The sequence below is a fragment of the Xyrauchen texanus genome, chromosome 14 (genome assembly GCF_025860055.1).
Source record: "Xyrauchen texanus isolate HMW12.3.18 chromosome 14, RBS_HiC_50CHRs, whole genome shotgun sequence".
NCBI classification, from domain to species: Eukaryota; Metazoa; Chordata; class Actinopteri; order Cypriniformes; family Catostomidae; genus Xyrauchen; species Xyrauchen texanus.
Window position 1 is genome coordinate 9,462,131 of NC_068289.1, and position 26,944 is coordinate 9,489,074.

A 26,944-nucleotide genomic window follows, 5' to 3' on the forward strand; every position below is an offset into this window, starting at 1 on the left:
ATTACCACTGTCCACAGTCGAAAGGGCCTACAATGGTTATGGGAGAATCGGAAATGGACCATGGAGTAGTGGAAGAGGGTCATCTGGTCCAATGAGTCCCATGACTTTTACATCATGTGGACTGCTGTGTACATGTGCACCATTTACCGGGGTAAGTGATTGCACCAGGATGCACTGTGGGAAGATGACAAGTTGATGCAGGGAGTGTAATTCTCTGGGCAATGTTCTGCTGGGAAACCTGTGGTCCAGCCATTCATGTGGACGTCAATTTTATACATCACCTACCTAAACATAGTTGCAGATCAGGAACACCCCTTCATGGCAATGGCATTACCTAATGGCAGAGGCCTCATTCAGCAGGATAATGCACACTGCACACATTGTTCGGGAATGGTTTGAGGAACATAATGAAGAGTTCAAGGTGTTACGCTGGCCTCCAAATTCCACAGATCTCAATCTGATTGAGCATCTATGGGATGTGCTGGACCAACTAGTCCGATCCACAGCAGCACCACCTTGCAACTTACAGGACTTGAAGGATAAGCTGCTAATGTCTTCGTGCCAGATACCACAGAACCCCTTCAGGGGTCTTGTAGAATACATGCCTCGGCAGGTCTACGCTATTTTGGCGACACGCAGAGGACCAACAGTTAGGCATGTGGTCAATATTTTGGCTCATCGGTGTAATATAGAATTTAAAAGGAGTTTTGTTCCATTGGTTATACTCTAACGCCCCCTGCTCCACCATAGGATGATATTTACATGGAATTGCACAAAACATGCATGGTATAAATTTGTAATGTTCAATCATATACAGTACAAACACAAATGTTCTGTTGATTTTAAACTGCAAAAACAGGTGTGCAAACTTTTTAAAAGTACATAACATGGAAATTATAATATTTCGTTTTTTTTTTTAACTGTATATATTCTATTTATCTTTCAAAGTCGCTTTCAAATTTTGGCCTTTCCTGTTCATTAAATCCAATCCATGTTCAATGGAAATATTGTATTGTTAGAACTTTAAAGCTTTTGTACTTCATTCAAATGAACCTTCTGTTTATTTTTAAAGCATAATTCCTAAGAAAAACTGTGATTTTGATGGAAAAAAAACAAGGTAAGTGGCAAAATATGGTTTCAGCCAGACATGTTCATATTGGTGCCTCCCTAATTATGAATTGTCTAATTAATTGTTTGTCAATTATTCAGATTTTTGAAGATTGTGAATTACTGAAAATACTGAAAGTTTTCCCAAGGTTGTTAAACTGATCTTACTCCTGACAGGAGGCATTCCCCCTACAGAACACTTGAACCTGTGCGTCCTCCTGTGGTACCTAATGACTACGTCCAAAGCCCCACACGCAATATGGTGCCCATGCAGCTGCAAAGTCCTGTGCGCACCGCGTCGGTTAATCGGAGGCATCGTACTTACAGGTACCAGTACCCACATCCTCTCCTCTGTCAGAGCAGAGCTCATCCCTCCTCATCTCATTCTGCTCTCCATGTGCCTGTATCTGCTCTGCATTTTACTGACTTCAAAAGCAATTAAAGCCTCATCTTTAGCCATTTAAATATTGATTAGTTGGTTTTAACTTAAACTATTTGCAGTTATACTATCAGAAAGCTCATTCACACTGATTTCTCTATGGCACTTCTAAAACAAGCATCACTGATTGCCTACACAATTGCATAATCTGTAACCTTGGCAACCAGTTGAAGGTGACGTTAGCAATGATAAACATATCTTCAGTTATTGAGGGTGGAGACCGCTGAAGATTCTCAGATGACTACCAGTTGAGCTACAGGAACAGCCTTTAATACACTCTGCATGAAGAAACACAGAGCCTGACTGAAAACACTAAAGACAGCTTGTCAGTTTTTCACCCTCAGCTGTGAATAATGCAGAAATCTTCCCACATGCTCTGGACGACTGCCTTTTGTCAGTTAGCATGTGATCAGAAAAAGAGCATTTTGGTGATGTATTCCCCTGCCTTCTTCCATCTGTCTGTCAGTTGGAAATGTTCTTGAACGTCTTTCACAAAAATGACAATCGTTGTGCCATCCTTTAATTCAGAATTAAATATACTTTATTTTTTTTATTAAATTTGAGAACATTGCATGCTTTTATCAACAGACATATTTTGATAAACATTTTCAGTTCAGCTTTAGTTGTGCATTTAGCCTGACCCAGTGATATCTTCATGAGATTTGCACCCCAAAAAAAGTTATGAAATGGTATGCATTTTGGTGTTTTTAAATGACTTTTTATTTTTATTATTTTTTGGAGAAGAGATTGGGTAGACAAGTCTGTTTATATTTTGAATATGCACTGTACAGCCCTTGAAACTTTAGATTTAAAAGAGGCTGAAAATTCTTACATTATTCTCCAGTGTTTCTCACTTGAAAAAAATATGTCTGTTCATTCTCAGCCTCTCATGCAGTCTGTGCTCCGTGTGGAGTTTCACCCATTCTCTAAATTCAAGATTTATTTTTTCAGTGGCTGATCCAATATGTAGATGACTTGATGGAGAGATACTGTAGATTGAAAGATAGAGATACAGTATATACAGAGACAGACATGCAGACAGATATAGAAGATTATAAATGGATGTGGCAGGGCGGAGGGCGGGGCCGTGTTGTGATTCTACAAACCCTGTCCCTGATCAGGCAAATCAAGCCTCCATGAGGAACAAAAGACGCACACATGTCTGTGATGCCCGTAAATGATCTCCCTCTCTCTCCCGCACCATCCTCCGCAGTTGGCCTTTATCCCTCTCGTAGGCTTGATTAGCCTGATAAGGGACCAGGTGTGTAGAATCACGACCCGGCCCCACCCTCCGCCCTGCCACATTGGAGTTATATTTTTCATTATTACTTTTTTTTCACCCTCATTTAGTGTATTTCATTATTTAATTCACCCTATATATATATTCTGTTTTTATATTGTAAGAACTACATATGCTTTGGTTGTAAATGCTGAAAATCATGCCAATAATGCTTTGTTGATTCTGACTTGGAGATGTAGATTGATAGAGAGAAAAATCGATGATTTATAGGTGCAGATTTTGTCTGTAGATTTGGGAGCTAACATGGGGTGGAACTACTACTGTTAATCATCAAAATATGCCAAAAAAAAAACATTTGTTTTGTTTCTAATCTACAACATCTAACTAACATACATGGACAAAAATAAAAACTGTTCGGTGAGTAAGCTGTAATAGGTGAATGGAAATTATCTGTAACCGAGAAAATGGAACTTTATATAGTTTATAGACCATGACCTGAACCTTCGATACTTCATTAAATATACCGCAATTTGCAATCGGTTGCCCAAAGTATTTAAATAAAATGCCAGCACTTTTTGGTAAAAGTTTGGAGGTATACTTGCATTTCGTTGCATTGCTTTGGTTCTTTGGCTGGGTCCTTAGAAAGTTCTGGTTGTTCTCCGACAATGGTTTTGAATCTCTGTTAACCTGTTGCTGCGCACAGGTCACGTTTGATTAAATTGTTTACATTCCGTATATGCGTTTAGTATCGCTTTAAGTAATCCGTTCAACCAATACACCATTTAAAAGATCTAAGGCTCCAGATTCCATCCAATGAAAGCATTGGTCAATATAAATTACTTTGAGACGATGATTTCTTATTTTGTTTAAAGAGTGCACAATAGACAGCACAACAACAAAGCAGGAAGTCTGTGCCATTTTTTTTGTTATAGCAGTGTAGATTTTGATCCAGCAATGATGACATCCATCTGTTTTGATTGCAATAGTCCATTACACGAGATCCATAGTAAATCTTTGCCCAAAAACATGCAAACTTGTATAAAATCCTTAGAACTTCCATTGTTTACATCATGAAATCCAGTAAACACGATGACGTCATCCATTTTATTCGACAAACCACGTGTGTCTAATGCGCCCTTCGATTAAAAAAATAAACATATAAATGCTTTAAGTAGAGTGTCTGGAACAGAGGTATTGCAGCCCTGATATTTTCTGAATAAAACTGGCTTCATGGTTTTACAAAATGGTGCATGAGAACAGCCGTTTCTGATGACATCTGTTCATGCCTAGGCAAATTTGTTTGGATTAAAAAAATCTACCATTACCACTCTAAAGGGTTTTAATTTTTAAGGAAATGTAACCAATGAAATTATGAATACGGCAATATGTGGGTGGTAATAGTTTGCATAAATGATCACGTCATTTCATAAGTGAGAACACTTCTGCATGCGCCCTGTCACCTTGACAAAGCTGGTCGTTCAGAAATGCACACAGGCAAGCTCTTACAGAAAGGCTTACAGAAAGCTAATTTTGCTAGTATCACTTTAAAATTTGAAACCGCTTGGTAAGACATGGGGCTTTAGCCTTTTGTGTTGTGTCTATCCCACAGCATTGTTTATTTATTTCATAATAAGTGTGAAATATGAGTTTTCTTTTTTGTGAGTGTTTGCACTTCTTTATCTCTGTGTAAGTAACAGATTTCATAGTAAAGTCTCAAGTGTTAGCTTTCTAAAGATACTTGATTATGTGTGTAGTCAGGGGGACTCATGAATAATAAAGCTTTTATTGTGGTATTTAATTTACCTCATCCAAGGTAACTGGTTAAGATTGTTGTCACCGGATAGTTTGGTGCTAGAATCATCAGACGTGGCCTTGAAGTCCCTGTCACGTGTGTGAGTTGTAGCGGAGAGAAGAGCTCCTCGGAACTTTGCTTTCCTGAACTCTACATTGTGCGGAACCTGGGCAGAGGGGCACAGAAGCGAAGACAACTGAAGAAGGGCTCCGAGAGGAGCAAGATCCAAGAGTGAAGAATTCATCCTAGGTTGGGTGGTTCTGTTGAGTTGAGGTTGGCCGCACCCCAAAGGTGACTTGAGCCAATCAGAAGTGTCTTTTGCTGGGTCACATAGTCATTTCTGTCCTCTCCTCAAGATAATTAATTCACAGTCTTTCTATGGTTTGTCAGTTTTCTCTCTTGATGTCATAAACACTGAAACAACCAATGTTGCTTTGTTTTCCTCTCCTGTCATTTGTGAGCTGATGTCCAGTCTAACAAGCCGTTTGATGTGTATCTTCGAGTATTCAGATGATATGTCTCTTTATCATCACTGTGTTTTAAGTTGACGTTTGCATGTTCAGATAGTGCGTGTGTGATAACATAAGGTACATGTGTAACATGTAGTGTGTGTGTTCAGCAGCGGGAGCAGTGGCGGCAGTCAACCCAGCAGCAGTCGAAGCAGCAGTCGTGAAAACAGCGGCAGTGGCAGTGTAGGCGTTCCCATTGCAGTACCCACACCTTCTCCACCCAGTGCCTTCCCAGGTGATGTATTCACCTATGATGCTAAAATTCTGAGATACAGTACATCAGTGGTTCTTAACTGGTTTTGCTTTGGTACCCAGATTTAGTTCAGTAACCTAACATGGTACCAACAAACATTTGGTAAAAGTAATAATATCCTTAAAGAAACTATTTATTTTATATTGGGTGGTTTTGTTCAGTTTCGAGGATTAGGAGGGCAAATTGTCGATGCTGGCAACTGCCTGATTTGACTAGCTTCTACCAAGTGACCGAAGAATTTCTGCCAAAATACAAGGATATGGCTACAGGCAGAGATCCAAAAAAGGCGGGATCTCCAAACTGCCAGCAAAGATATAAAGAGCACCTAACCCAAACTGTATGTAGAAGTGACGCCCCCTTTAGGAGTTGGTGCAATCCCCTTTTAGAGTAACCTTTTGTTACATATAGCATTGTTTATTTCTGCTGTCCACTTGAAGCACTGCCTTACACTACTCTGTAGGTAAGACATGCTAAACATTTCTTTTTTTTTTTTTTTTTACATTTGTTGTCAGTGCTTGTATAAGAAGTGGGATATATGTTCCTACTAATATCTGATGCTAAATATCAAAATGCCAAAACCCATTTATAGAATAGTTCACCCAAACATAATAACTGTCATTGTTTCTCCCTCATGTTGTTCTAAACCTCTATTTCTTTTCTATGGAACACAAAAGGAGTTTAGTTGAAGCTATACATTGAAAATCTTGTCTTTGGTCCAAATTCTCAACATAACATTGAAATCCATGCTTTTAGATGTTTACGTTGTCATTTAACTGACACTTACAAAGCGACATACAAATGAGGATATGTTCTCGTGTGTAGCATGAACATACCAGATTTGAATGCCCAGAAGTCAAGATTTATTTATTAAAAAGATATTAAAATTTTGGTTTTTGTATGGCTTTCTAAGGACTACTTTTATGGGTCTCGGAATGGGTGAAATTTCACAAAACAACTGAAACATTTTATATGTGGTATGTTTACAAGTACATGGTCTGCCCAAAAGATGAATTGATGTTAAGGACAGTCTTGGTTCAATTATGTAGAAAGTTCTCGGAGACTAAAACAAGACTACTGCATGACACGTCCCCCATTAGCTCACTTTATCCAAAATGCTACAGCATTCCTCATTTGGTTTCCTTCCTCTCTCCTTTTTTTACCCTCAAGCTGCTGTTGCTGGTCTCTCCAGTGCACCCTTAATTCCAACTAACTCCACACAGCCCTTGGTCACTTCCTCTAGTTTAACCCCTACCCAACCCTCACTCAGCCCCACTGCAGTCACCGAGTCTCTCCCCACTCACCCCGACACCACTGAAAGCTCTCTGGCCCTGGCTAAGGGCTGTGAACCCTCCCAACCACCCTTCACTTCAGCTGCAGCTTGTGCTACAACCAGTCCTGAAACCGGTGAGTCTGCCACATGCCAGCTCATCTCCAGCGCATTAGTCATGCCTTCCACATTTATCATACCATTCCATAACCCAACCCCTTGCCAGCTGAAACATCTAACTACACTGTGCTTATGTTTTTGTCCTGTTTATACTGCTTTCCCAAGGGTCTCTCAGGCTGTTTTGACTCTTGATTAATTACTTGGTCTGACTCCGTGTTTGAATCCACCCATCTCCTCATGACTCCAACATTTGAGTCAAACACAAGTATGAGTTAAATTATAAAACAGATTCAAGTCAAGACCCTAAATTCTGATTTGATGAGTCTTTCAAAGCAGTTGTAAAATGACTACAAACACACCTGTCATAGCACATTCTGGATTAATACAGCAAGTTCATATGTTGCTAGCAACTGCAAACAGCCTACAGTTATGAAAATGAACTATATTACTTGGCAAACGAATTGTTTATCCAGATTAATATTAACACAGTGAACTGCTTATTATTAAAATGTCTTTCATCATATTGCCATTGCTGACGTATTATAAAAGCCCCGCTTCACATAATGCAGAACGCCCCTTACCCATGATAACCTAACTAACCCACAGCCTTTCATATTATTGCTATATAGCATCTGTTTACCACTGTAAAGAGGTAATAATTTGTGGTTGTGAAACCAAAGGGACAAAATGTAGCATGCACAGAATGTCTTCGGTGGATACATTGCAAAAGAAGAATTTTGAGGTGCTTGCTTAAGGCAATTTCTTAATTGAAAATGCATCATGGTCACACAATTTCCTAGAAATATCAGGGAATTTTAAAACAAAGGCTTGGAAATGTCATTGAATTAATCAAATCTTATGAAGTCATGTACATCTCTGAAGTTCATATACATTTTCTAGTTATGCTCAGTTCTAAAATATTTTGTCAGATAAAATGTGCTCTTGGTGAAGGTAATCTCTAAGGTCCTTTTTAAATCATGCATTCACATGGGGTTTTGGTGATCGCTATCGGATTGCACTAGACTACATTAAATGACCGGTGTATATGACCAAGATGCGTTGTTCACAATCATGTTCAGACCACTGGCCCAATTTACTCCTTGCATTAACATGCGTTTCATATCTGGCTATTATCTTTAGCTGGACTGCATCAAAGATATCTGCACAAAATGTAAAACACGTCTTACATATTACATTAGAGGCTGTGGTAACTGAAAATGATCTATCTTTTAGATAATTAAAAAAATATTGATGGATAATTGAAATGCCTTCGATCACTTTAACAGTTAGGGTTTTTCCTTCATTTAACCTTTTTGATGGCCGACGAAACTAAAATTAGTGTCGCTGAAGCAAATTCAATTATTTTCATCTCAAAAGGCTTCACTCATGCAAATGCGAGCTGAATTTAATTTAATGTAATAAGTAGTGTTTTACATTTTGCGTGGGTAACTTTGATCAGATCTCTATCCGATCACAGTGGAGACGCATTTGACTCCAAGATGTAAATGCAATCCAGCTAAAGAATATCCAAATATGAAATGCATGTTAATACAAGGTATAAGTGGGGCCTAAAATTTTAATAAATCGCTAAATCTGTAGGTGTCATCTGCACATGCACCTTGACTGTATAATTTGAAAGGCTAGAGTGCTCAACTGTGCGCAAGACATAACGGCATGTGGAAAAACATATTCTACCCTAGCTTTAAATCTGCTTAAACCTGTCAATTTTATGACATTCACCCTTACTTTCAGATCATTAGTTCATTCATTATAAACAAAAGTAATGCTTGAATGCATGTCCTTAAATGGTCTGTCTATGGACTTGCATTCCTTCTCACTCCAGGCAATTTAATATAAACTATGATTGGGAATAAAGATGGTATGTTTCTCAGTAATTCAATTCTGCCATAGATTAACCTCAGATAATTCTGCATGTTTGTGCTAGTCATTATTTTCTCTCATTGATGTGTGGTGTTCTTCTAGGCGGTCCTCAGTTCTACAGTATGAACAGGCCCGTCCCCAGACAGATCACACCCACAGTGGGTGGGTCTCTGCCATATCGCCGGCCACCCTCAATCACGGGCCAGGCTTCCATGCCCCCCAACCAGCAAAACGGAGGACCCTATTACAATCAGAACCAAGGTACTGCTCTCACTATGCTCCTCAGACCTCAAAGTGAGCACTACAAAACACATAGGACTGAACTGCTGCTTATGTTCTAGTTTTTATGTTTTAATATGTGCCCTGAGATTACGAGACCCCCTATCTCACATATTACTACTTATTTGTTTGACAAACATTCAGAGCTATCTTTAAAACATAATTTTTTTTTCTACAGTAACATTTCTCGTGTTCTTAAAGGAATCACAGGCCCAGTGTTCCCTCTAATTTGTGTTCCTATTTCTGTGGGTATCCTTTGGCCACATAAGCAAAAACATATGTACATGATATATGATTATACATGTACATATGATTTAATATTATACATAAACAAAATTAATTACAAAATTTTGTTGATCTTGACTATAGACTAGAGATAAAAAAATAACAATGAATGGCTTTTCTGGGCTTACACATGTGCTGCAATATACTTTCAATCTTTATACTATTTGTGAATACTGTCTTTTCGTGATTTGTTCAGTGCTGCATATTTCCACGCAATTTTCTCACAGCTTTAGTGTCATACTTGGGACACAGTTGAAACGCGGCCAGTCATTTGCAGTGCCGTCTGCGTAATTATTATTTTTTTCCATCTGCGTGGGAGGAACAGCAGAAGTGCGCATTTATGCTTGTGCACATCTGAGAAGGAACACTGATCTCCAGTTAGAGAACTGTAGATGGGTGGGATGTTTACTCATAAATGTATTATGTCTTCGAACTCAAGCTGGTGGAGGTCCACCTTTCATGCTTTTGCTCTGAAGTCATTTCCTGTTGTCACAAAGTGTTTGCACACTAAACTAACTTTCTACTGTCTTTTTCCTTTTCATCTTCACTTTCTTTTGACCTTTTTCTTTATCTCTCTTGATTCATTGCCCATTACATTTTCCAATGCCGTTCTCTCTTTGTGCTTTTTGTGGTGTTGTGGATTAGCCTCAGTCACCCCCCCTCCCCCATCCATCCTGCAGATCACACCCCAGCTTCCACTGATGGGTTTTGTGGCTCGTGTTCAGGAAACCAGTAAGTGGCTTTAAGCTTCTCTGATGAGCCCCTGCTACCTTCAGACCACACGCACATACTCTACACACTCACACATGGCTTTGTGTGCCTTGATGTGTCATTGCAAGGCATGCTATTGGAAAGAAAAAAGTGCAATCATATATAATTAAAATTTTATACTCTCACTGGGCACTTTATTAGGAAGACCTTTACTCCTACTTATCCATGCAGTTTATCTCATCAGCCAATCGTGTGGCAGCAGTGCAATGCATAAATGCTAATATGGTCAGGAGCTTCAGTTAATGTTCACATCAGCCATCAGAATGGGGGGGAAAAATGTGATTTCGACCATGGCATGATTTTTGGTGCCAAACGGGCTGGTTTGAGTATTTCTGTAACTGCTGATCTCTTGGGATTTCACGCACTACAGTCTCTAGAGTTGACTCCGAATGGTGCCAAAAACAAAAAACATCCATTGAGTGGCAGTTCTGTGGACGGAAACACTTTTTTTTTGATGAGAGAGGTCATCGGAGAATGGCCAGACATGTTCAAGCTGACAAAAAGGCTATGGTTACTCAGATAACCACTGTACAATTGTAGTGCGCAGAATAGCATCTCAATATGCACAACATGTCGAACCTTGAGGTGGATGGGCTACAAAAGCAGAAGACCATGTCGGGCAATTTATTAGGACCATAGTGTTTCTAAGAATGTGCTCAGTGAGTGTATATGCACTTTAGTTTAAGACAAACCAGTCCTTTTGTAATATATAATGGTCACAAAAAATATTTGGACTCTTATGCCACACTTGAATATGTACAGAATTCATTGCGTTAAAAAAAACATCAAACAGTGTTGCATTCACAAACAAATGATGCTAAAGCTTTTCTCACCACAACCTTTTTAAGACATTTGTTTTCAACAGCTAGTCCCATGGTCATATTTAGTGGTTGTTTGAAGTAACCACCACTTCTGATCATAAAATCATAAGCAAATGTTCCACTAATATTTGACAACCAGAAACTGTGCAAATACTCAATTGTTGATTTTGAACAATGCAGCTATTGTTTTCAGTCATTTCAAACCTAATTAACTTCTTTTGTTACATTTTTAGCTTGATTTTAGTACATTTATATTAAAATAAATACCACTGTTTTTGTTGTCCAATGTGATGACATTTAGACATTGTGTTTTAAGTCTCCAAATACTTTTTGGGGGTCAATGTAAACAACTGTGTCTGAGAATATTTGGAGAAAGTTCCATCAATTTTTTTCTATTTCACAGTAAACATTCAAACATCCATATCATGATTCTCCTGTTGTGCTTCCTGCATGAATCCATGAGTTTGCATGGCCTTCCCATCTGAAACATTCCTGGTTATCTCGGAGTCTCCTGTTCATTTCTCTGCTCTGTCAGTTTCAGATTCACCTCCCCCACCTCCCCCTGCAGAAGAGCCTGTGTCTGAGACGACGCAGCATCATCAAACTCCTCCTCCTCCTCCAGTGGAGTATGAGGAAGGGGAGTCTGCTGTGGTGGAGTACAGTGACCCGTACGCTGAAGAAGACCCACCCTGGGCTCCTCAAACCTATTTGGAGAAAGGTAAAATATCTTGCCTGACACTGGTTACATTCACTTTATTATTGTGATGCAGTCCATCCGGAAAGTATTCACAGTGCTTCACTTTTTCCACATTTTGTTATGTTACAGCCTTATTCCAAAATGGATTAAATTCATTATTTTCCTCAAAATTCTACAAACAAAACCCCATAATGTCAACGTGAAAGAAGATTGTTTGAAATCTTTGCAAAATTAAAAAAATAAATCACATGTACATAAGTATTCACACAGCCTTTGCTCAATGCTTTGAAGCACCTTTGGCACCAATTACAGCCTCAAGTCTTTTTGAGTATGATGCTACAAGCTTGGCACACCTATTTTTGGGCAGTTTCTCCCATTCTTTACAGGACCTCTCAAGATCCATCAGGTTGGTGGGAGCGTCGGTGCACAGCCATTTTCAGATCTCTCCAGAGATGTTCAATTGGGTTCAAGTCTGGGCTCTGGCTGGGCCATTCAAGGACATCCACAGAGTTGTCCTCTAGCTACTCCTTTGTTAAATTGGCTGTGTGCTTAGGATCGTTGTCCTGTTGGAAAATGAACCTTCGCTCCAGTCTGAGATTCAGAGCACTCTCGAGCAAATTTTCTTCAAGGATGTCTCTGTACATTGATGCATTCATCGTTCCCTCGATCCTGACTAGTCTCCCAGTTCCTGCCACTGAAAAACATCCCCACAGCATGATGCTGCCACCACCATGCTTCATTGTAGGGATGGTATTGACCAGGTGATGAGCAGTGCCTGGATTCCTCCAGACATGACACTTGCCATTCAGGCCAAAGAGTTCAATCTTTGACCATGGAAACAAAATTCTCTGGTCTGATGAAACCGAGTCCTTCAGGTGCCATTTGGCAAACTCCAGACGGGCTGTCATATGCCTTTTACTAAAGAGTGGCTTCCGTCTGGCCACTCTACCATACAGGCCTGATTGGTGGAGTGTTGCAGAGATTGTTGTTCTTCTGGAAGGTTCTCCTCTCTCCACAGAGAATTGCTGGAGCTCTGTCAGAGTGACCATCGGGATCTTGGTCACCTCCCTGACTAAGGCCCTTCTCCCCTGATCTCTGATGGTTTGGAAGGGTGGCCAGCTCTAGGAAGAGTCCTGGTGGTTCCAAACTTCCATTTACGGTTGATGGAGGCCACTGTGTCATTGGGACCTTCAATGCTGCAGAAATTTTTCTGTACCCTTCCCCAGGTCTGTGCCTCGATACAATCCTGTCTCGGAGGTCTACAGACAATTCCTTGGACTTTATGGCTTGGTTTGTGCTCTGACATGCACTGTTTACCTTATATAGACAGGTGTGTGCCTTTCCAAATCATGTCCAATCAACAGAATTTACCACAGGTGGACTTGTTTCAAGTTGTAGAAACATCTTAAGGATGATCAGTGGAAACAGGATGCACCTGAGCTCAATTTTGAGTGTCATGGCAAAGGCTAACTTATGTACATTTTATTAAATTTTGTATAAATTTGCAAAGATTTCAAACAAACTTCTTTCACGTTGTCATTATGGGCTATTGTTTGTAGAATTTTGAGGAAAATGAATTTAATCCATTTTGGAATAAGGCTGTAACATAAAATGTGGAAAAAGTGAAGCACTGTGAATACTTTCTGGATGCACTCTATTCCCAAAATATTCCAGTGCAATATTAAAGGTCCCATAAGTGCACTCACAAAGTTAGTCACAGTTTCTTGCACCAAAAACGTAACGTCATTAAATGTGACTGTTTCGCCCTCTGTCCGACCCTTACAAAAATATGTTTGCTGCCGTTTTGATTGGCCTCTGCATACCGTAAAAAAACCCCCACACAATGCAGTTTCAGACAGGTTGACTAATTCAATTGCAAAATGGATTGCTGTGGACTTTAGGCCAATGATAGCCTTTGCGTTCCGTAATATAAGCAATATTATAATATAAATAGGAGTGCTGGTGGCATAGTGGCTAAAGCACAGGGCTGTTAATCAGAAGGTTGTTGGTTCGAGCCCCAAGTCCACCACAATTGTGCCCTTGAGCAAGGCACTTAACTCCAGGTTGTTCCGGGGGAATTGTCCCTGTAATAATTGCACTGTAAGTCGCTTTGGATAAAAGTGTCTGCCAAATGCATAAATATAATATATAAATAAACAATATATTGCCTTCTAAAGTCACTTTTTATTCTCATCTGCTACAATAATGTAATTATTTAAATATAACTCAATTATATATTGAATTAGGCCCTCAAATAACAATTATTCAGCAAATTTATGTGTGATTTAACTGCTATTTTAATTATTTGGCATCATGTGATTTCGATTACATTTTAATCGCTTGTCTAAATAGTGCATCGAAATAATATTATTTATTTACTTTGCATAGAATTCTGTTGAATGGATTTAAACATGGTAAAATGTACTAAACAGACATAATCAAAATATTTAATAAATTAACACTTAAGGGTTGGGGGATGTGTCTAACTTTGTGAATGAAGATCAATGCTGAACTTTCTATTAGTTCTGCAGGTACAAATTCCATGTGGGCCTGGTCATCAGTGTACATTGTTTACAGTTCTTTCTCTCTTTGTTTTTCCTCTAAGTGGTGGCAATCTACGATTACAGTCGAGACAAGGAAGATGAGTTGTCTTTCCAGGAAGGGTCCATCATCTACGTGATTAAGAAGAATGATGATGGCTGGTTTGAAGGCGTGATAAACAGCACTACAGGACTCTTCCCTGGAAACTACGTTGAGTCCATCGTGCACTACAAAGAGTGAGAATGTCATCTGGCTTAACCCCTCAACACCAGTGATAATCTTACCAGGCAGAGAATTGTATGAATTCAAACTACCATGCTAATAACCAGGCTGTCTTCAGAGACGAGTGGAGAACACTTTACTGTTGTGAAGCTGAATATTCAAACTTAACAGCCTGAAGGACATTGAGATAACTCACACTACTAGATGAAGTGTATATATATTGATGACAATAAAAACCATTAACGAGTTTACTGTTACTGGAAATGAAGGTTAGGATGTCTATAAGCTAGAACTGGAGTGGGTACCATTGTTGTCTTCTAGTTTATAACCTTTGCTCATTCCACATTGCTGTGTTTTGGGAGGCAGAACTGGGGCTGACTGAAATTGATTATTTTTTTTGGAATAACCTGAGGTTGGTTCATGGTGTTTTACAGTGAGGTGTTGTACAAAAAGGGAATTAATTCCAATCATATTGTACTTGAAGCTTTGAGCCTTCACGAGGAACAGAGAAAGTGTGGAATTGATTAGACTGAATATCGAGAAGTTGTTTTCTATTTATTCCATGTTGTGACAACTTTTTTTATTTGTGTGTAAAGTCTATGTAAAGTATTGTCTGATTTAGCTGGTATCTTCACTATCTAATCTAATTCATTTAATTGAAAATGTATATTTGTGACCAAAGTGCAAAAAGTAAAAGTTTTGTCCACATTGGGACAGACTCATTTGCACACATCAACCCATGGTTACCTTTTACCATAAATGTATTTCATGCATTTACAGTTTTAATCCACTCTGCTGTTTATAAATTGTGATATGGTTTGTCATTTTGATGTTAACTTAAGAATCAGTCAGCCCCAACACACATGCAGTACTAGACAAATCTAATAACCCCATGATCTTTTTTTTTTTACTTTTAAATATTGTGTTGATGTTAACCAAATGCCTAATACTGGTTAATATTTGCTATGTATATGTAGACTGCATGCTTAATAAAAACAAACTACTCATATTTCAATTGGGTTTTTTTTTTTTTCTATTTCTCTCATTTTGCTCTCAAAAATATTTCATTTGCTACACTATTGCTCTTTGTGAGTGCTTATGAAGAATTAAACTTACTCTTATTGCAGACATTTGTACACCTAATAAGTAAAATCTTTTCGATATTTCGAAATACCTGACATACAAATGGAAATCTGCCTAGCAGTCTATGTAAATTATTTCTTAAAAAAAATCCATATCCTTATAATTATGAACGACTGAAAAATTAATCGGTAAAAAGTGTGGGAACCCTGTATATCATTAGCTTCTCATTACTCATTTGTTGTTGATGCTTGTTATACCCTGTTAAAGGGTCAGTAAACCAGCCTGTGGGTGTCTGAGTGTGCCAAAATCTGCTGAACACAAAGATTTTTAAAAGAATATCTCTGCTCTGTTGGTCCTTTTACAATGCAAGTGAATGATGATCAAAACTTGACAAAGTCAGCATAAAATTAATCCATGTGACTCCAGTGGTTTAATCAATGTCTTCTGAAGTGATTCAGTTGGTTTTGTGTGAGAACAGCCCAAAATATAACCTCTTTTTCACTATAAATCTTGACATCAGCAGTCTCCTTGGCATTCATGGTTTCAAGCTCCATTAAGAATCTATCCCTTCTGAAGACATGGATTAAACCACTGGAGTCATATTTATTACTTTTATGATTTTATCTCCTTTTTGGAGTTTTAGAGTTCTGGTCACCATTCACTTGCATTATATGGACCTACAAAGCTATCATATTCTTCTAAAAATATATTGTTTGTGTTCAGCAGAAGAAAGTCATTCACAGAGTGAGTAAATGAGTGAAAATTCATTCTTGGGCGAACTGAAGATGTGTGATGTGGAAATTAAGTCCAAACTTTACCACCTTACTGTGAGGATTAATTTGGGTGCTCTTGAAGTGTTTAAATACATTGTCGTGCCATTTTGTAATGTTATTGAAATCTGTGTACAAGCTATTCTTTGACCATCACTTTTCAGTAGTTTACAGGTTGGCAGGATCTCTAAATCTCCATCATGAAATTTTATTTGACTCAATCGTTCAAAGGTGGAGGTTTCACTAGCAGGGTAGAACGAGGTGCTAAGTATTCCTCGCTCTACCCTGCAGTAATACCTGACATAATGTGACATTCAGAGGTTTTAGTGTCACTCGTACCACTGTCTGGGGTAAACACCACAGAAAGATGAATGTTTTTATTTTAACATGAAAAGTGATTTTTGTAAACATGTAAAATTATAATGGTTGAATATTTTTTGTGTGCAAATACATATATCCTGAATAAAAATGTGGACATCTGGATTTCAATGTGTCAAAGGGTGTAACTGAAACAAAATTCTTAAATGCATTTTAACCTTTTCCCTTCCAGTACTCCATTAGTGACTTTTATTATATTTTCCAAACTTCCTCACTCCTTAACAAGTGTTTCACTTCCATGTGCCAGACCCAGAGGTGTATCGGTACTGACAAACTAATTAAAAAGTGGTTTGATAATGTTGCTGTTTAATACGCACTGTGTATTTCAGTTTTTCTCAATTGCTTTGGCTCAATTCTCAAATTAGATTTTTTTTTTTTCAAAACATTAAGTTCAAATCTCTGAACAATTAGTTTCTTGTTCTCACCAGATTTGAATTTCTTATTAATTTAAGCAAACTGCAAGAGTAAGTACATATGTCTACAGTTTGCACAATAACTATAAATAAATGCTCATGGCTTGCTGGTCAAAACTGATGAGTTGATTCTCAGTGAAATTGTCATACTCTTCCCACCTTCTAAACATTCTGTCATCGTGTGAGCCATCACATGCAAAATCATCCATTCAGTTATCATAATCTGTCAGACAGATATGTATATTCCATAAATATCTATGACATGGAATGTTTGTGATGTCTGCTAAATCTCTGACCAGACCAACAAGAGCGACGAGATGTCCACCAATAGATGTGAACTTTGTGTTACGTAGTGCGAGGAGGTACAGTTTATTGTTCTTTAATAGAGCTACCACAGGTTTTGTCATTGTTTTTTTTTTTTTTTTGCATGGATCTCATTTTGTGGCAATTTTCTGTTCACTGTATATGACTTTACATGTAAGAAATGTGTAAAAATGGACATGTGAATGTAACACATTGCTACAAAAATAAATGTACTGTATACATACAAATGTGCATATCCTTTTTCTGTATTATACAGTATTGACTTTTCTTTTTCCTACTGTTGAAATCAGTATTTAAAAAGCTCAGTGTGATACACAAAAGCATTCAGCTAGACAAAACTCACATTATTGTATAGTACTGTAAGCAATGTCAATGTCAACAAATAAAATAACAAAAATGTAATTTGTTTATAACAAACATTTCCAGGGTTAACTGCCATGCTGAAAAAACATCTAAACCTTTTGACCAGTACGGCTTACACGATGACAAAAAAACTTTTCATGTTGGTGGCACTGGCCAATTTACTGACACAATAACTAGGTTTTGAAGCATGAATGACATGTTTTGGGGGAGTTTATACATTTTGCAGACATGCAATAGAGTTGTGATGTCCCATAAAACTGTTGTTACAGTTGTACTTACAGTTTAGAGAATGTTAAGGCTGTTTCAAATAAAATGAGACAAAACGATTGTGGAAAAACTGTAAAGGGCAAGTTTAGAAAGACATGATTACTAACGACACTCTTAGTAATCATTTCACTTCTGACTTCAAAGATTCTTTAAACCTCTGACCCAGTTTAGCCTGTTTCAGATGGTCCTCCACCTCATTTTTCTCCACTCCTACATGAGCCGGCTCCCATAAAATGTATAGCATTATTTCTAAGTGCCGTTGTCCACACAGACTCTACAGGACTTCATACTTGTCTTGATGCTGATTGGCATGCTTGTTAAATCTGATAATGAGTCTCTACACATTACTGTTCCCATTGTATTTCTACCCATTCAAGAGCTAGAAAAATTTTAATAAATGACCAGCTGTTCTTTTTGCGATTTTAACTTTAAACAGTGGCAAGTGTCTTTTAAATTGTCTCTGCATCATAGATTTTTATGTCTTTAGTATTGTTGAACCACTATTTCTATAGAAAGTCAGCATCTTTGTTATAAACTTCAACTGGAGATCAATGGAGGGCATTAAAAGATTGAACATGATCAACTGATTCTCGTCTCATATAATAAGTCAATAGAGTGTCTTCTTGTGTTTATCTTCACTCATGCCACAATTCAGCGACAGCATGTCTTTATCTTCATTGGGCAAATTCGACTTTCTCAGCCGATTTTGGTTGACCAGACTCAAGACAATTTTCAGCCAAATGATGTGCAGTCTTTTTCTTTGTTTCTTTTGGTTAACCTGGACTCACACCAAACTTCAGCTACAAGCTATTTTACACAAAGGCATTTTCAATTCGACTGCCAGAACCAAACCAGAAGTACCAAAAGTAAGCCAGATTTGGCCAACACTTTATTGTTATCTGGGGAGGGTGATTAAATGATTTTTGGGCAAACAGTCCCTTTATGATCCAAAGAGTTTACAGTGAAATGTCTCTCCCTCAGTTGGTGTTTGTTACAGTGTAGAGGGTTTGTAATACACACCCGTGTGCTATTTCAGACTTGCGTAACTTGGCAGAGAACAGGGGTGCAGATGGCTTGGAGGTGTGCACACTCAGACACCCACAGGCTGTTTGCTTTAAAGACAGAGAGGAAGAGCAGATATTCTGCAGTGATGCACAGGACTGGGGAAACAACTCAAAATCATTAGATCTAAAGCTGTTAAATATTTTGAAATACAATTTCTTATACACTGGCTGCCAAACGTTTGGAACAATGTACAGATTTAGCTGTTTTGGAAGGTAAATGGTACTTTAATTCACCGAAGTGACATTCAACTGATCACAAAGTATAGTCAGGACATTACTGATGTAAAAAAACAGCACCAACATGTTATCCTTGAGTAATCATGCTAAATTGCTAATTTGGTACTAGAAAATCACTTTTATATCCATTATATCATATATCCATTATATCAAACATTGCTGAAAGCTATTTGGTTCATTAAAGCTTAACATTGTCTGTGTTTGTTTTTGAGTTGCCACAGTATGCAATAGACTGGAATGTCTTACGGTCAATATTGGGTCATAAATGGGTCATAAATGGCAAAAAGCAACTGCTTTCTCTAGAATCTCATCAGTCAATCATTATTTTGAGGAATGAAGGCTATACAATGCTTGAGATTTCATACAAAGGTGTACACTACAGTCTTCAAAGACAAAGGACAACATACTCTAACAAGGATCAGAAAGAGATGTGGAAGGCCAGAAGTACAACTAAACAAGAGGATAAGTACATCAGAGACTCTAGTTTGAGAAATAGATGCCTCACATGTCCTCAGCTGACAGCTTCATTGAACTCTACCTGCTCAACACCAGTTTTATGTACAACAGTAAAGAGAAGACTCAGGGGTACAGGCCTTGTGGGAAGAATTGCTAAGAAAGGCACTTTTGAAAAAGAAAATCAAAAAGAATATGTTAGAGTGGACAAAGAAACACAGACATTGGACCACAGGTATTTAGAATAGAGTGTATGGATCTTAACCCCATTGAGCTTTTGTGGGATCAGTTAGACTGTAAAGTGTGTGAGAAGTGCCCATCTAGACAGCCACATCTATGGCAAGTGCTACAGGAAATGTGGGGTGAAATGTCACCTGAGTATCTGGACAAACTGACAGCTAGAATGCCAAGGATCTGCAAAGCTGTCATTGATGAGAACTCTTTGAAGTAGTTTAAGAAGTTTTTTTTGTTTTGTTTTAAAAAATAAAATACAATAAAATTTAAATTGTAAGTTTTCATGTTATTAATGTCCTGACTTTACATTGTGATCAGTTGAATGTCACTTTGGTGCATAAAAGTACCAATTTCTTTCCATGGGAGCAAATTCTGAACATTATTCCAAACTTTTGGCTGCCAGAGTATGTTGTAACTATATTTTTTTATTTATAGTTAAGATTATAGATTAAAGACTATAAGCAATTCATTACATATAGTTTTCAACAATATGTAATATTGTTACTACAGGAATGGAAAAAAAGGTGCTGTATGGGTGAAAAAGCCATCAACAACCCTCAACCCAACAACCCTGGCAATCTTACCAGACATGTATCATCTTACAGTCGTAAAGTCGGCCTTATTATCTTGGTTCTTCAAACTGGAAACCACAGCATCCTCAGGCAATCTGAAGAACTCAATTAAAACTGCAAAAGCACTTCATTTGTGGTTCAAATCCAAGGCAGGGCTTGTCCTTGTTCAGATGACAAACATCTAGTCTCAGAAAGAGTGTTTAGCAGACATTGCATTGTGAGTTAAAACAGAAAGAAAATGACATCAGTCCACATTCTGCTGATCTTCTTACAGTGCTGTTGTGTCTCAGGTAGGCAAACTATTTATGCATCGATTTAACCAACTGAAGCATTTCAATAGATTAATGTGACTATAATTGCTTCCAATATGGATATGGAGGGCTAATTGAGAACAGACATGATTCTCAGTAATAAGTAATTGACAATCATGTTTATGGTTAATAGATCAGTGGCAACATTAAAAAGGAAATGTTATAAAACGTGACTAAATGTTATTAAAAAAAAGTGACTGTTCGTTACTGATGTGAAAGTTATGATGAATATAAGTTGTCCTCATTAAACAGGACAGCCTCTGTTAGGATACTATTTCAAACCTATGGCTGATGTGGCATTGAGGGTGTCTGTTGATGAAGTCAACAGGCAGTCCAGCAATTTCAACCTGTACAGGGCAACCAACAGAGTGGTCAGGCAGGTAATTGTATTTCTTTTCCAAATTAGCTATCATTTCCAATATATTCTCATGTGAAATGCCATTCTACACTGCAGTTGTAACACTTTACAGTAATGTTCCATTTGTTAACTCATTAGGCGTCATGAATTAACAATGAACAATATTTTATTACATTTATTAATCCTAGTAAATGTTAGTTCATACAATTAACATATACAATTTTTGATATAAAAAAATGGATTACTATGTTGAAATTAAAATTAACCATGAAAAATGAATGCTATGAAAGTATTTTTCATTGTTTGTCCATGTTAACAAAACCTTATTGTAAAGTGTCACCCTATGGTCAATATGGTCAAGTTGTTGCAGTCTTATAGTACAATAACGCCCTCTAGTGGATCTGAACATCCAAAATGGTGGGTGACACTTTGTAATACTCATTGAAGGAATCCTCATTATTTACTCGCCCTCATGTCTTCCAAAACGGTATGCTGTTTTTCCAAGGAACACATACAGAAACAGAATCTTAAGGAAGCTCTTTTTCATATAATGACAATTCATATGACCACGTCTGTCAAGCTCCAAAAGACACCACAAAGCCTCATAATAGTAGCTCATATGACTCCTGTGCTTCTAAAGTCTTCTAAATCCATACAATAGGTTTGTGTGAGGAACAGACTGAAAATGAAGTGAAAATTTTCATTTACATATGTTGTTTGGTCATATCGGTATCTGCTATTCATTATAAAATGCAAAAATACATTATATAATTATTTCAAATATTCATGAAAGGATACTAATAAAACAAGATAATTAACAAATCATTTGCTAATATTATTAAAGTTATTAGTAGGCCTAGTATCAGTAAAAGTGTAATCAAACATTGTTAAAGAAATCATTTTGATGCTTTAATAACAGATTCTTTCTGGGTTTTTCCCCATCAAGATCTCACAGGTGGGCGATAATGTCATATGACATCCTGCTTGATTCTGGAATAAAGGATACAGTCTGTCTGAAATATCACAGGAGAACATATGTGGATGGATGCATTTTCAAATGGAGTCCTTTCATGGTAATCTCGAATGTTTCTGCTTTCCTGTTGTTATTGCATGGGCTTGAATGAATAATAGTTTACCTAAATCATATTCCCTTTTATCTGTGGAAAAGCACTTCAATATAGGCCTATCTGAAATATGTCTCACCTTTTTCATCTCTGTAGTCTATGGAACAGTGCTCCAGTCTTGTGCCTGTTGGCAGTGGGCTCGCAGCTCCTCTGGGTATCAGCTGTGTAGCTGCTCCAAATGCACTGGGGTCCAGCTCAGAGTCCAGCTCAGGGTCCAGCAGTGAGGAAAGCATTGTCCAGGCACAAAACAAGCCAAACAGGGCTCTGTTCTCTTTAGGGCTTATTCTATGTCAAGGAGCTTTAGACTGTTCAAGATTATTGCTGTGATTTCAAATAATTTTATTAAAATAAACAGACTGACTACTAGTGGATGCCCATTAGAACGAATGCAAAAATAACCTTTTTGGCTGAATCCTGTTATGGAGATAGCTGGGTCATATTTGACCCCAAATTCAAAATAGAGAAATAAGAAATATTAGCTTAAAGTAAAAATTAAGTCTTTTTTTTAGGATCATTAAGGTTGTTTGTATAGTTAATTACTTTCACGACAATGAAGCTAATTGTCAATCCTACGCTGCAAAATAATAATATATTTAAATAGTAACGTATTTATACATAATGGTAGTATTTATAGTGCTACCTTATATTCATGCTGATTTTAAAAAGTTTTGTTATTAAAAGCAATTATTTTACAGTAATGAGAATTTGAAAATCTAAAAGATTTATTTTTCAATATTTTGATTTTGGGGTGATATGAGACCTGGAAGTCTTTGTATTCAAGTCAAGGTAATTTTCAATATAGACAATAAAATTATCAACTTTAAAAATTCAGCTTTTACTCACTACTTCACTGTACACTTTTCTGAGGTAAACAATGATTTTTAATGTCATTTAATTGCTGTGATATAGATGTAAACTCTTGAGCAATGTTCTCAAAAGGCATATCCTGTTACAGTTGTATTCACAATCGGGATATGGTTTTTTATCAAGCACATAAATGTAAGTTTTAAAACTGTATGCATGTAGTACAGGGTGCATGACCTTCATAATAATGGACCAGGAAACGTTACTCACTGTAAATCACAGAATAAGTCATAATAATCTTACAATTGTTCTAAGTGCATGATGATAAATAATGCTAATTCAAAAGAATAAGAACTTGGACAAAATGATGTGATTTGCACATTTATATTGTTCAGTTTAAATGTAACAGACAGTTACTTTCCCATTTATTAAACTAAAAGGTTCCTGACTTTAAGAAGCACCATTAGCTCTGTACTCCTTCCTAGAAGAGGGCTCTAATTGTTCTTACATTTCTGCACTCAGCATTAAAAAAGGATTTCTGGAGATGCAAAACCAACATGTCAACCTACGTATTAAAGTTTGAAAGATGGATGACAATGACAGTAGGCACACAGTGAATTTTTTGCATTTTAAGTCAAGTAAACTTGACTTGACACCATTTTATTTTGTGGCTATGATCCTAAACCCCTATAAAGTGTGCAACCATACTGTGGAAGCATGCATGCAAGATTTATGTTAGTACATTTTTGGCATTGCCATGACATGAGTTGGATGTTCCAGACATATGACACTTTAACACAACACTGATTGTAGACAGAGGTAATGGGAGCATAGCAAGTGGTCAAAATAGGCAGAATGACAACTTCCTAGTGTGTGTTTCACACAGGCAGAGCTAATGCACATTGATAAAGTCAGGAACTGCAGCTGTATGTACAGATAGATAGCAAATAACCAACACAGACAGCAAACCCCATCCCAGACAAAGCCCAGCTACACACAGAGATGTATTCAACTGGTAATGGGATGATTTTCTTCTTCGTCTAACATTTGAATATCTTCGTGAAAAGTAAGGGTGCACAGCAATACAATAGAACAGATTTCTCAAAAATGGTAATAGTTTTTTTTGGTTTTTGTTTTTTTGTGGAAGGTTCTAAACCATTTAAATTAAAAATGGATAATTTGGTAGAATACTTCATTTAGAATGTATGCTACATAAGTGCAATCCCCACATAAAGGATTTACACATTTAATGACGAGCAAGGTCGGCATTATAACCAGGCCCTCACTTTTTTCTTCTGAGACTGGATCAACCAAATCACTCAGACAAAATGTGCACGCGCACACGCACATGCACGCACACACGCACACATTGGCATTGGTTCAACAACCCTGATTTTCTATTCACGTTTAACGCTTACAGTCAAGGGTTCGAAACTAAACTTTAAAATAAGAATATATTTCAGGTATTAAATAATTTCATATAAAAAAGGTACAACATCCCTCCCACCCCCGAGTTTCACATATATATTTTAGTATACATATACCGTTATACCCTTTTCCTCACAGCAGAGTCCATGCAGTACCTACTGTATAATAACAATGTCAGACACTTTTTCTTAGTGCTTTTGTATATTTGCTTACTTTTTTAATAGCAAAGCGGCACAAACACACAGAGAAGCTTATGTTATAGATGGTTTGGCTTTTTCATACTGTGGTTATAATCTGGGGTTAAAATGAGTATTATTTTAATGCATTCATGTTTTAGCCATTAAAGATAAACGGAGTGGAAAAGGAGAGAAGCATATCCGAACTTGGCATGTGTGCGAACTACCAGTCACTTGTCAGTTTAGTGTTTTGGTCCCGTTTGGGTGGAGCCGGTGGAGGTCCCCGTCGTAATGTTGCATAGCCTGAGATGTTGGCAGCCATGTAGCCGCCCTTTTTCTGCTGGCCCAGCAGCAGCTCTGGAGGAGGGGGCGGGAGGGCCATATCGTCCATGGTGGCTACTGGCTCAAGCTTGGCTGAGATTCGGGAAGAGGGGAGGGAGCCATGTCGAGTCATAGACTTCCTCTTCAGAGTTCTGTTCAGATCTTCCAGGAAGTTGGGCTGGATGGACACATTGCCCTTAGGAGAAGTTGGAGGGATCTGAGAATTAAAAGAAGATAGAGGGAGGTGTTGTGGAGGTGGAGAAAGAGCATGTGGCTCAGGTGGGCCACTGCTGCGGCGATGCACAGCCGCAGGGGGCGTTTTCTTCACCGAGCTCTGCTTCCATGAGGATGTGCTGGAGGAGAGTTGAGGTTGGGGGTTCACCACGGCCACTCTGGGAGCCCCAGTGTGCAGTTCTGATGGGAGAGGTGGAGGAGGAAGGAGCTCCGAGTCTGGAGGAGGAGGTGGGAAATCACACTCCAAGGGCGGAGAGGGAAAGTCTGAGCCTGGCTGGCAATATTGACTTGGCTTCACTTGGAGAGCCATAGGCAGATTAGCCAAGTTGATCTTGCCTGGTTTTGCAGCCCGAGGTCCTGCAGAGGAGTCCTTGGAAGGTGATCCTGTAGTAGAAGATGGAGTTGAGAAGGAGTTGGGTGAGGCTTGACTGGTTTGAGCAAACATGCTCACCAGATCCTCCACTTTCTTTGACTCCTGGTACTCAATGGAAGAGTTCGACATCATACTGGAGTTGCGATATGGGGTTGGAGGGGGCTTCTTCCCGCCTGAACCAGTAGAGGAATTTGACGATGTTGATGGGGATTTCTTGATTGGGGATCCCATCTTGCCAGAAATGACAGGAGGTGGACTTGGAGCAGGAGGTGGAGGAAAATCAAGACTACTCTCCGGTGGAGGTGGAGGAAATTCAGGTGACTGTGGCTGCCCACCTGGCTGCCATTTTGGTTTGGTTTTTACCACAGGAGGAGATATGGAACCTTTGGATCCATCAGGGGTGTCAGGGAATTGGTTTACAATCTGCTTTACAAGCAACTGGGTTGGAGAGATAGGGGCAGATAAAGGTGGAGCTTTGGAAGAAAGGCTATATTGCTTAGGAAGGGTGGGTGGAGGTTGATTGGGACTGTGGCCACTGGAAAGGCTATGCTGTTTCCTCATGGTGGCTGGAGGAGTTGGAGACAGAGGTGGTGGCACAGGGGAAACAGGGGAAATGCTGTGGCCAGGTTTTAGAGCAGTTTGTAGAGGAAACCCAACAGAGAATGTTTTAGGTGGGGCAGGTGGAGGACCTGCTGACTGCTGAGGAGAAGGAGAGAAACACACTGGAGGCTGTGAAGGTAGAGGTGGCGGAGGAAGCGGTGGAGGCTCGTCATCTGGCTGGACAGGTGAAAAGTCATAGGTCATATTAGGGAACTTCTGGGCTAAGAACTGCTGGAGCCCATTGGTGCTGAGGGGAGGTGGATATTTGAACTGCTCCGGGGGTGGTAGTGGAGGCAAGATGCCATTACTGTGTAGATGAGCTGGGACTGGCAGCTGGTCTTCTTCGGGAGGTGGAGCATACTGGGGGCTGATGGGAGCATGCTTCAACACTGCCATGGCTGACCCTAGCACTGGCATCTCTAGAGTAGGAGGGGGTGCTGGGTGTGGAGGAGAACTGATGGTATGTTCAGCCATAGTATTTATCACAGGTTTGAGACACTGTGGAGGTGGGGTAGGTGGCATAGGTTGTTGCTGCTGTGCTGCCAACAAGGGTGTCTGTTTGTTTTGATTTGGTCCCTGGGAGATGTTTTGCAGCCTAGCGATGGTACTGTATTTTGTAAATATAATCGGGGTGGAGTGGTGGGTGGGGTTGGGGAGAGGCGGCGGCGGTGGTGGAGATGGAGGCAAGGGGGAGGACATTGGAGACACACCAGAGTAGCTGCTACGGGACTGGGTAGGTGGCAGCATCTGTGGCAGTTGGGGAAGCTGCAGAGGGTAGGAAGCTCTAGCAGGCTGTGTTGGTGGGGCAGAATCCATTCTCATCTGTGGAAATG

General features: G+C 38.8%; 3 protein-coding genes across 16 annotated transcripts in view; 2 read left to right on the forward strand and 1 right to left on the reverse strand.

The window, feature by feature from the left end:
* The window catches only part of abi2a (abl-interactor 2a), a 53,227-nt gene extending 35,839 nt beyond the window's left edge, over positions 1-17,388 (forward strand). For 2 of the 11 annotated variants that reach the window (XM_052142996.1, XM_052142998.1), the window contains 7 exons: positions 1,285-1,434; positions 5,201-5,322; positions 6,508-6,744; positions 8,711-8,869; positions 9,818-9,904; positions 11,300-11,482; positions 14,067-17,385. In XM_052142996.1, the coding sequence (XP_051998956.1) occupies positions 1,285-1,434; positions 5,201-5,322; positions 6,508-6,744; positions 8,711-8,869; positions 9,818-9,904; positions 11,300-11,482; positions 14,067-14,242 (1,114 nt within the window). In that variant the 3' untranslated portion in view covers positions 14,243-17,385. Of the gene's footprint in view, positions 1-1,284; positions 1,435-5,197; positions 5,323-6,507; positions 6,745-8,710; positions 8,870-9,817; positions 9,905-11,299; positions 11,483-14,066 lie in introns of all 11 variants that reach the window. The other 9 variants (XM_052142995.1, XM_052142997.1, XM_052143000.1 and 6 more) reach the window with 6 other exon arrangements.
* A 3,232-nt stretch (positions 17,389-20,620) lies between these two features.
* Positions 20,621-22,502, forward strand: LOC127655162 (uncharacterized). Its single transcript, XM_052142809.1, is given in 5 exon segments — positions 20,621-20,672; positions 20,946-21,073; positions 21,998-22,021; positions 22,023-22,124; positions 22,272-22,502. Coding segments are annotated over 5 exon segments (537 nt in total).
* A 577-nt stretch (positions 22,503-23,079) lies between these two features.
* The window catches only part of raph1a (Ras association (RalGDS/AF-6) and pleckstrin homology domains 1a), a 93,280-nt gene continuing 89,415 nt past the window's right edge, over positions 23,080-26,944 (reverse strand). For all 4 annotated transcript variants that reach the window (XM_052142730.1, XM_052142732.1, XM_052142729.1 and 1 more), the window contains one exon: positions 23,080-26,933. In XM_052142730.1, the coding sequence (XP_051998690.1) occupies positions 24,807-26,933 (2,127 nt within the window). In that variant the 3' untranslated portion in view covers positions 23,080-24,806. The remainder of the gene's footprint in view (positions 26,934-26,944) is intronic.